The 11,028-nt window shown below is 43.8% G+C and overlaps 1 protein-coding gene across 5 annotated transcripts in view; it reads left to right on the top strand.

Annotated features, from left to right (window-relative positions):
* Positions 1-11,028, top strand: part of Flnb (filamin B) — a 152,597-nt gene that overhangs the window by 116,974 nt on the left and 24,595 nt on the right. For 3 of the 5 annotated variants that reach the window (XM_052734196.1, XM_052734193.1, XM_052734197.1), the window contains 6 exons: positions 554-801; positions 3,954-4,025; positions 4,743-4,845; positions 5,484-5,624; positions 8,016-8,144; positions 8,928-9,101. In XM_052734196.1, coding sequence (XP_052590156.1) covers positions 554-801; positions 3,954-4,025; positions 4,743-4,845; positions 5,484-5,624; positions 8,016-8,144; positions 8,928-9,101 — 867 coding nt within the window. The remainder of the gene's footprint in view (positions 1-553; positions 802-3,953; positions 4,026-4,742; positions 4,846-5,483; positions 5,625-8,015; positions 8,145-8,927; positions 9,102-11,028) is intronic. The other 2 variants (XM_052734194.1, XM_052734195.1) reach the window with 2 other exon arrangements.

The following is an 11,028-nucleotide window of genomic DNA, read 5'->3' as shown; positions in this document are numbered from 1 at the left end:
GGAAAACACCGGCCAGACCACCACTCTGGTCTATGCATCAGTCCCTAGCAACTGGTTCAGGGCATATTTAGTGAGAGATGGGAACCTCCTCTGGCTTTGCAGACCTGTTTCCTCCGCTAGCTCAGGCAGGGATATTTTTCTTGGCCTGGTGGTGCTTGTTGGTCTCACCTCTTGTTCTGTTGGGGCTTCCACCACCAGCTCCACTCTAATACTTCCCACTGTGTGACCAGCTTTCTTAGCACTCCCCATTGCCCTTCTACATTGTGCACATTTTAGCCAGTGTGTTTTTCTTTCACACTTTGTTACACTTTTTGCAAATCAGAGACAGAAAGACGGGCTGAATGGCTGTCTGTTGTTTGGGGAGAGGTTGCAAAGCCAGGGACATACTTAATCAGATATTTCTTTGAGCAGTACCCTCCCCAATGCTCTTTGCGATGCCCCCTTCACAGACATAGACAGCACAGCATAGTATGGCGTGTTCTGGGGTCATATGATCTGGTCTGAGGCAAGTATCCACAGCCAGTGATTTGATTTTCTTCTGACCTTTCTACAGGTCCTGGAATTGCCCCCATTGTGAAAACTGGTGAAGAAGTGGGCTTTGTAGTGGATGCCAAGACTGCTGGGAAGGGGAAAGTGACCTGCACAATTTTGACCCCAGATGGCACTGAGGCTGAGGCTGACGTCATAGAAAATGAAGATGGGACCTATGACATTTTCTACACTGCTGCCAAGCCAGGCACCTATGTGATCTATGTGCGCTTTGGTGGCGTTGATATTCCCAATAGCCCCTTCACAGTCATGGTAAGCAAGGTTCCTTCTCCTGAGCCAGCTTTTACTAGTAGATACTGTAACAGCCATCATTTGTTGAACCCTTACTAGGCCATCTTTCATCACAGCCTTGACCCTGGGTCTAGAAACACCAATATTGGGGGAAATATCTTCAGTCACGGAGGCATCTATCATGCCAAAGGAGCTAGGCAATGTCCTCGTCTAAGCTAACTCAGAGGGAGAGCTAGCTGAGTTACAGGGAAAAAAAGGACAACAGTAAAGGAAATGCACGTGCCTCCTCCCCCATCTCCACAGTGGAGGAGAAGGGTCCTCATGTTCTCTTGTCCTCACACTTAACTTGCCTCTGAGATCTTAGGATGCACAGTACTTCCAGTTGTGTTTGGGCGAGATTCAGAAGGGGGATGTGTCTTCTCTTTTAAAGCAAGGAAGATCAGGAATAGAAGGGGACCATTGTTCAGACATTCAGGTTAACAAATAACTGAAAACTTAAAGGCTTTCAGTTCTAGGTGCCTTTTAGATTGTCTCTGATTATTAAGGATCTTCCACCAAGAGTATGGTAGAAGAATTACCACATAAGCCTCAGAAGCAAGCTCTGTTTGCCTTGTTAAAATGAGGATTGCCCAGTCTAGACAGATACCAGGTGCCATGTAGGCTCCCTCATTGTATCTTTTAATGCAGAAGAACAGCCACCCAACCACAGGTCCTAGGCTGCCAGTCACCTGACTCCAACCACTGCCTGTGAAGTGATTTCTAATTACTTCATGTTGTACAGCAATGGAGAAGGGTTCAAAGAGTGTGTTTCAAACAGTAGCCCAGGGACTCTGTTCCCATCTATAATCTATTGTAGCTTTTCTCTTTTCTCTCCATGTTTGTTTAGCTATAAACATCCTGCCAGAGGTCTGGAAGCTCTTTCATATCTCAAATATGTAAACACTTGTCAACTTTGGACACTGTCCATTTGGGAGTGTTTTTCTTCTCTGGGGGAGAACACATTGCAATGAGAATGTCAGTGTTATTTAGAAAAGTGTCCCAGTTGTAGTTTTAAGACATTGTGTTTATCCCACCATAGATATGATCTTGTTAGTTAGAATTGCGAGGAGTAAAAGAGCAGCAACCCCTGGGCAGAGGTCATGCTGCTGCTGCAACAGGCGGGAGATGAGAGACCCCAGATGTTGGGGTCTAAGTGAGAAATAAATCAAGAGAAAAATTTGGAGACCACATTAGCAAGTGGGTCAGAGGCCTGAAGTAGAGGCTTCCAAACTCATTAGAAATGAACATCCCTTAAGCCCTAAGTGCTCACAACTTGAGGATATCTAATGGTCACTTACTGCACCCCCTTCACTGGGTAGATTCTCTTCCTCCCTTTATAGGCTCAGGGCTGGAAGAACATGGACACCTGACACCGTATTGATAGCAATGCCTTAGGGAGACCACAGGTTTGTTCAGTTAAGTGTGTCACATCCATGTGACGTACAAGTTCATAGACAAGCAGCTTGCTTGTCACACTGAGTTCTAAATTACAAGGCTATGTCTGTAAACTTGAAAGGCCTTTCTGTTGGTGACATGGTTTTGAGTTGGCCTCCATCAGAACTGGCCCTAAAGGCAAAGTGGGGTGTCAGTAAAGTCCTTTCTGCGGATGGCACAGTTCACAGCTTCTTTGTTTCTTGTTATGGCTGAGGATAGTGATGGAGGAACATGAAGCTGATCATTTTAAAAAAATGAATACACTAAAACTTTAAAATGTTAGTTATTGGGGCTGGAGAGATGGCTCAGTGGTTAAGAGCACTGGCTGCTCTTCAATTCTAAGCACCCACATGGCAGCTCACAATTTTCTGTAACTCCAGTCCTAGGAGATCTGACACCCTCACACAGACATACATGCAGGCAAAACACCAATGCACATAAAATAAATACCATTTTTTTAAAAAAAAAATCTACCTAACAAGTTAAACCCTCCACATCAAAAGAAAGAAAGAAGAATGAAAATTTTAAAAAAAGCACCACATTAATGATTAAAGATATTTCTCAGGTTAGGGAAATGGTTCGTTGTGTAAAGCAAGTGTTGTGCAAGCGTGGCCTGAGATCAGATTCCTAGCACTCATAAAAATCGGGGCATGGCAGCACATGCCCATAATCAGGAGACAGAACAGGAAAATCCTGGGTGTTTGATAAACAGCTAGTCTAGCCAGTCAGTGAGCTTGAAGTTTAGTGAAAGTCCAGTGTCTAATCACAAAAACTAGCTGTAAGGGCTGGAGGAATGGCTCAGTTGTTAAGAGCACTTGCTGCTCTTGTGGAGGACCTGAATTAGGTTCTCAGAACTCACAACCATCTATAACCTTCTCCTCACTTCTGTAGGCACCAAGCACACATACATATATGCAGACAAATCACTCATACACATCAAATAAATAGATCTAAAACTAGATAAGGTAGAAAGCAATAGGAGACACTGATGTGCGGAGCTCTGGCTTCTACACAATGCACTAGTGTGCTCATATGAGCACACACATACCACACACACACAAACAAAGTAAAGCAAAACAAGACATCAAGTAAAAAAAAAACACAATCCACTTCTGCCCTGGCTCCATGCCAGATGACTGCTGTTGGTTTTCTGTGTTCACACAATGGACGCTTGAGTTCATGCAAGGGATCATAACATGTGGCTTTGACGCTTGCTTCCCTCAAGCTGACATGGATACCCTTCTATATTAATTTGTCAGACTTCACTCACCATTCCCCTGGCCAGTCTGACCAATAGCTGCAAAGCTTACTTTAGTCTCTCATGACACCACTTGTGGCTTCTATACACATCACTTAATCATGAATTGTGGGTCCAAAGGACAAGTGCCTTGACAGTTGCAGAGAGGACAGCTTTCCTTCTAAATGGACGGAAAGACTTTATCATTCATACTGGTGGCACATGCCTATAATCCCAGCACTTGGGAGGTGGAGGTGGGGAATCAGCAGTTCAAGGCCATCCCCAGGTACATGGAGAGCTGGAAACCAGCCTGTACTACATGAGACCCTGTCTCAAAAAAAAGTTATCACACCATAGTAACAGACCCCTGCTGAGAGAGGGGATCGAGTTCTAACTGTAGGATCTTGGGTAACAATATCCCTCTGGTGTGGTTCCCAATTAATCTCCATTTGCCACTGACTAGGCCACCGAAGGGGAAGTCACAACCATGGAGGAGGCACCGGTAAATGCATGTCCCCCTGGATTCAGGCCCTGGGTACACTTCGGTTTTCATTTTTCCTTTTTTGCATTTCTGGGTTTACTCCACCTTCGTTTTAGAAAAGCTGCTGCCTGCTTGTGGGAATTGCTTAAGTCCTCTGGTGTCCTGGCCGTTGGTGTGTCCCCATTGATCACCCCATCATCACAATCCCACTTTCTCCATAAGATCCACCTCTTTGTCACCACTTGCTCCCCACAAATCGCCAGCCATCATGTCTATGACCATGCTGGGTACAGTTTTTCCCCATGTTTAAATAACAAGATGGATGGCTGTTGGCAGAGCTCCTACTGACTCCAAGCTACGACTTGTGCATCTGGTTTCTGTCTAGGGGCAAAGTCACCTGCTACCACTTTGTGCCACTTAAAACACACCTTCTTTTCCAGGCCACAAGCAACTAAACCTTTCCAGGTGGAGCCTCTTGGGACGCAGACATTGCTCTCTCCCTTTTCCATTTTCCTGTGGGCGATTCTGGGAATTCTACAAGCACACTCTTAGTGCAAGCAGTTTCTAACAAGTGATCAATCAGTGGGACTTCTCCAATCCTTCCAACTCGACCCCAGCCCAGTCAGACAAAGCCCATAAAAATACTGGTGGCCATACCCCCAAATTTAGGCCTTGTTGCCTTGTAGAATTCCCAGTGGTTCTGCCCCCTGTAGCTCCACGAGTCCACACTGCTGTCTATTTTACCGAGTGACCAGTCTCTCCTGTTTTTAGGTGACTGAAGAGGCCTATGTCCCAGTGAGTGACATGAACGGCCTAGGCTTTAAGCCCTTTGACTTGGTGATTCCATTTGCTGTCAGGAAAGGAGAAATTACAGGTAAACCCTTGTGAGAGCTGCCTTACTCTTTATCCATTGTGCCTGCGGCCCAGAACAGTGCTGGGGGGCGGGGGGATTACTCTGCCATACTTCAGTCCTGGCTCCTTCCCCAGTGCCCCTGAGACTGTGGAACATGTTTCTCTGAAGAGGTGGTTTGTATATAGCTTGCATTACATTCTTGAAGAAACTTGTGTTTCTCCTCAGGGTAGGAACCACATCACTGCCACGTTTCTGTTCCCCCTTTTCCCTACTTTCTCTTATCCACTCACTTTTCCAAATATAGCTGGAAGCACTGAGGTCTGTCTTACAAGTCCCTTTCTGGAAGCCCAGCCTCTCTTTCATTCCTGCTTCTCTTATTAGTTTGTGGTCTTCTCGGATCCTCTTTGCACTTCTAATTTGCCTGTTGGAGACACCCTTCATTTATTTACTAGTTAGTTGTCTTCTGTATTTTCATGGAAACCAAGGGCAAGCCATAGAAAGTAAGTCTCAGTTTTCCCACCATGGTACTTGGCTGTTTAAAGCAGTATGAGTGTTCTGAGGTCTGAGAAACTTTGTAGTGAAGACATTTGTGTGTTTCATCTGCTTTGTGGGGAAAGGTCACCAGTGACCGCACTGCCCTGTGTCCCTGTGTTCTCCAGGAGAGGTGCATATGCCTTCTGGAAAGAAAGCTACACCTGAGATCGTGGACAACAAAGATGGCACGGTCACTGTCAGATATGCCCCCACTGAAGTCGGACTCCACGAGATGCACATCAAGTACATGGGCAGCCACATCCCTGGTAAGTGAGATACAGCAGCTCTCTAGTCTCTTGGACATCTGGTAAACTAAGGAGCTCTCTGTGGCAGGCTCAGGAATGTCATATTGGCTTCCCTGTAAAAACAGCCTGAAAGTCTGCTTCCGGAAGAGAGAATACACCTCAGCATCCTGGGTCATAGGGCAGGGCCATGCAGCTCTGGTTGTTTGTCTTTGTAACTGTGTTAAATGTGGCCAAAGATCAAATACAAGGCAGGCTCAGGAAGTTTGCAGGCCTGGCCTGCACACCCTGTGGGGTGTGGGCCTTAGGACAGGGTCATATCTTAAGGTACAGGAGTTAGAAGAAGACAAATGGCCCCAGCAACTCCTTATTGGGGGATAGCTTGTGTTTCCTGGTCATCACCCAGCACAGTGTTAGTCATCTTCAGTTTGCTCTTTGTAGTCATTTAAATATCTTCTAATTTAATATTTTGAGTAGGTAACATGATCATACCCATAACCTCCATCTGCCTTCTCCTTACAACTGATTGTTGGTAAATTTTATGTTCAAGTTTAGAAAAATTTTAAGACCACATGCAAGTAAAAATACAGATTTAGCTTGGCAGTGGTGTGCATGCCTTTAATCCCAGAACTCAGGAGGCAGAGGCAGGAGGATCTCTGGTCTACAGAGCGAGTTCCAGGACAGCCAGGGGTACACAGAGAAACTCTGTCTTGAAAAAAAAAATACAGATTTTAAAATCTAGCTCTCTTTTACCAAAGGGTAGTATCTTCACATCAGCCTTTTCCTTCTGACAGCACGTCCAGGGAAGCTGTGTAGGAAGCAGGTTTGTGTAGTGGTGCATTTTCACACCCTATAGCTTTCCCTCATCTGGGTGAGCCACTGTGTATGCATCCAGGTCACCACTGGGGATCATTGCAGCTTTTCTCACCATTGCTGTCATCACTCTTGTTGACAGTCTTGGTATACCTGTGGGATTTGGTCCCCTGAGCAGAAGTGCTGTGGGGCCACACAGGCCTTTGTAATTTGGATAGATTTTACTGCATTTCCCATCCTGGAACTGTTACATTTGGACCCCAGCAGTTAAGGAAAGCACCTGCCACTCCACACACTTGCCCAGTGGAGTCTACTTTGCAGTTGTTTCTTTGCGAGTCTGGTGATTTAAAAATGCATGGTATGTTGGTATTTTTTCCTCGACTGACATTGAGGCAACTTTACATATATTTAAGTGTTGTTCCCAGTTTTTTTCTCTGTGGACTGACTCTTCTTATTCTTTGTCCCATTAGAGAAATTATGTTTTTGAGGTAGGAGTTAAAAATACTTCTCTGAGTTGCCACTTGCTTTAATTTATGTTCATAAGTATGTACAATACTTGTTTAAAGCAAAAATGTTGTTCTATTTAAATATACTAATGACATAGATACAGAGTTTAAAGACCAGTCACTTCTCAAGCTTCAGGCAGGCATTAGATATCTGTAAACTCACTTAGGAGGCTGAGGCCAGCCTGAGCTAAACAGTAAGACTATCTAAAACAGCAGCAAACTTTTCTTGGTCTTCACCCTTTCTCTCCATTGCCAGTGTGACTACCTTTTCAGAAGCTTCCTGTGTACCTACTAGCATACTTACATTTATTCTGTTAAAAGAATGGCTTAACAATTCTTTTCTGTTACTGTGTGTGTGCATGATATATATGTGTATGGGCACCCATGCCAAAGTGTGCATGTGGAAGTGTTTCTGAGATTGGAGGGATGTTAATCTGAGTATTCCATTGTTGCAACATGGAAGTCAGAGGAAAATTTTGTAGAGTTAATTCTCTCTTTATACCTTTTCTAGGGATCACATGCAGGTCATTAGGTTTGCATAAGTTTTTTTTAACCTGCTGAGCCATCACACCAGCCTCTCTGAAATAATATCAATGTTGTATATAAAGACAGTTTGCTTTGTCTCTATTTAATGTGACATACCATGGTTAATCTCTCAAGTTAATACACATGGATTCTTTAATGTTCTGTGGATAGATCAACTCCCTGTTGTTAGATGCTGAAGTCTTTCCTGAGTTGCACATGAATCCTAGGAATTAAAACACTTTAATAGGGATGGGAATGGCAGTGGACAAAGAGGACCACTATGGGGTCCATTTTTCAAGATGATCTTCCTAGATCAGGAGGTCTTACATTTTGAATGGCGTGACACAAAGCCTTTGCTCTAGTAAACAGCTCCTACCTCCACACGATACAGATGCTTCTTTCTCATTTGCCAAGCTGAGATGAAATCTCCTACGTCAGCTCCCACCTGCCCCTCAGGTCTGGAACAGCCTCTGCCTGCTAATAGATGAACATTAAGGTACTGCCTGTTATCTGAAGTAGCCATTTACCATTTAATGTTTCCCAATCTTGTTTCTGTCCTTGGCAAATGCAGAGAGCCCTCTCCAGTTCTATGTGAACTACCCCAACAGTGGGAGTGTGTCTGCATATGGTCCAGGCCTTGTGTATGGAGTAGCCAACAAAACTGCCACATTCACCATCGTCACAGAGGATGCAGGAGAAGGTACTGCATGGTTTATATGTTTATGCACTTGTAGCCTTCCATTTGGAGAGATAATGAACATGATTGAAACATGCTGGACATGGTGGCACACATGTAGTCCCAGATACTCGGGCTGACGTGGGAGCATCACTTGAGCCAAGGAGTACAAAACCAACATGAGCCATATATATAGAGAAACCTCATCTCAAAAGAAAAAAATCACTATTATATGATAGTATTTGTCTCATTATTTTCTCTCATATAAAAATCCGTCTCCTACCCAAAATAGGAATGTTTAAATTCTTATGATCTGAATGAAATCAGATTTGTATTATAAACTATTTCATGTGACTCTCTGAGAATTCAAGTGGGCTTTTGGTTGAAAATGGTTTTATTTTTGTTCATTTTGCTCATTAGTCCTCTGAACCTCCCACAAGTTATTTAGTTGTACATTCTTGCTGAAGTGCTCTTGCCGATTCCTAAGCCTGTGGTTCTGGTGGTGGCATCCACCCTGACCACTGTGACCGTCTGTGCTAGCCCATCCTGTGTATGTTTGATGCATAGCACTCTCTCATCTTTATCTCTCGGATCCTGGAGAGCTGGAATTATTTAAGCAGGTGGTGCAGGTGCAGTCCACAGTGGTGTGTTTTCCCAATAGGCTTTCCCCTGTAGATTACATTGTTTTGATACTCATGGAATGTGTCAGTCTTCTGTCCCTAGTGTCAGGGTCCCTATGGATGAATTGTCCCTATGGAAATAAGGAGACTCTCTCTAACTGCTCTTCTTTCATGCTCCCACTCACAGGTGGTCTGGATTTGGCCATTGAAGGACCCTCAAAAGCAGAGATCAGCTGCATTGACAACAAAGACGGAACATGTACAGTGACCTACTTGCCCACCCTGCCAGGCGACTACAGCATCCTGGTCAAGTACAATGACAAGCACATCCCTGGCAGCCCCTTCACTGCCAAGATCACAGGTAGGGGGGTTGTCCAGCTTACAGGAACTTCTCATGGGAGGTTGAGCTGTGCCTGACCCACCCCCTCTCATCAACCTGGAATGGCAAGCTAGTCACTTAGGTTTCACAGACTCAGGAGAAACCAAGTCCCGGGCTCGGGGTGTCTAAATCCCTCCTCTCATAATGAAGAAAAAACAAAAGTTACCCCCTAGAAATCAAGATAATACTGACAGCTGAGTGCAGGAACTAAAGAGGCCTATCAGCATTGTACTACATAAGGTATCTACTCCTTTCTACTGATCAGAAAACTGAAGTTTGGAGAGATAGCCATTTAGTCAAGTTCACTGGTATTCAGAGGCGAGTTGTCCCATTCCATGGTCCGTGCTCCTGACCTCTGTTCTGCTTGCTGGTTTGGAAATATACAGTGGGTTCTCAGGAAGATGTGCAAATCAAGGTTCTTGCTGCCTCCAAGGTACTTAGACCTGTTTGAAGCAAGTAGCAATACTGTAGGGAGAGGGATTCATGATTATCTGGGAAATTCCCAAGGGCATGGCAGCAGGTGGGAACTGCCTTCTCTTGCCAAAGATTCCTTTAATTTTTTTCTTTTAATTCACAATACAAAGTAATGACTTTTATTATGAAATTTTCATACATATGTCATTACACTTTGTTCTAGTTCATTTTCTTCCCCCATTGCCCTCTCCCACTGCCTGCCTCTGAATTGCCCCCCTTCCTGTTTTTATTTTGCATATATTCTATTATTTTCATTTCGCCTACCTACCCATCTCTTAAGATAGCTTCTTTCCATTTCATGGTCCCCTTTCTAGTTTCCTTCTCCCCCTGCCCCCAACACAAACACACACACACACACACACACACACACACACACACACACACACACACACAGAGTATGTGATGGAAAATATGTGGTATGATCTTTCTGAGTCAGGCTAATTTAATTTAATAAGATGACTTACATCCATCTGTTCTTCTGCAGATATCCTGATTTCATTTTTTAAATATTGTTCATTCATTATATGCAGCACATTTTCTTTATCCTTTCATCTGTTGATGGGCATCTAGGCTGGTTCTGTTTTCTAACTATTGTGAATAGAGCAGCAAGGAACTTGGATGTGCAGGTATTTCTGTGGTGTGTTGGTTTAGAGTCTTTCAGGAGTGATATAAATGGGTCAGTTGGTAAATCTACTTCAATTTTTTGAGAACCTTATGCACTGACTTTCATAGTGGGCTGCATCAGTTTACATTCTCACCAGCAGTGAATAAGGGTTCCTCTTGCTAGCATTACTTGTCCTTTGAGTTATTGATGATAGCCATTCTGATTGGTGTAAGATAGAATCTCAAAACAGACCAGGTGGTGGTAACACACACCTTTAAGCCCAGCACTCAGGAGGCAGGCAGAACGCTGAGTCCGAGGCCAGCCTGGTCTCTACAGAGCAAGTTCCAGGACAGCCAGGGCTTCACAGAAAAACCTTGTCTCAAAAAAAATAAAAAATAAAAAACCCAAGCCTAGCAGTGGTGGCGCACGCCTTTAATCCCAGCACTCGGGAGGCAGAGTCAGGCAGATCTCTGTGAGTTCGAGGCCAGCCTGGTCTACAAAGCGAGTTCCAGGAAAGGCGCAAAGCTGCACAGAGAAACCCTGTCTCGAAAAACCAAAAAAAAAATGAAAATAAAAATAAAAAACCCAAGGTGGGGGAATCTCAAAATAGGTTTAATTTGCTTTTTCCTACTACATAAGGATATTGAGCACTTTTAAAAAATATTTATTTACCACTTGTATTTCTTTTGAGAACTGTTATTAAGCAATATATTTATTTTTTATTTTTACTGTTTAATTTGTTGAAGTTCTTTATATATTATGCATATTAAAGCCCTACTTGATGTGTATTTAGACCAAGTTTTTTCCCAGTTCTATAGATTGTCTCTTCAC

This window comes from Peromyscus californicus, unplaced genomic scaffold (genome assembly GCF_007827085.1).
Source record: "Peromyscus californicus insignis strain IS unplaced genomic scaffold, ASM782708v3 Scaffold_12__1_contigs__length_115047231, whole genome shotgun sequence".
In the NCBI taxonomy this organism is placed as follows: Eukaryota; Metazoa; Chordata; class Mammalia; order Rodentia; family Cricetidae; genus Peromyscus; species Peromyscus californicus.
The sequence above is the reverse complement of the archived record's forward strand: the minus strand, read 5'-3'. Positions and strand labels throughout refer to the sequence as shown.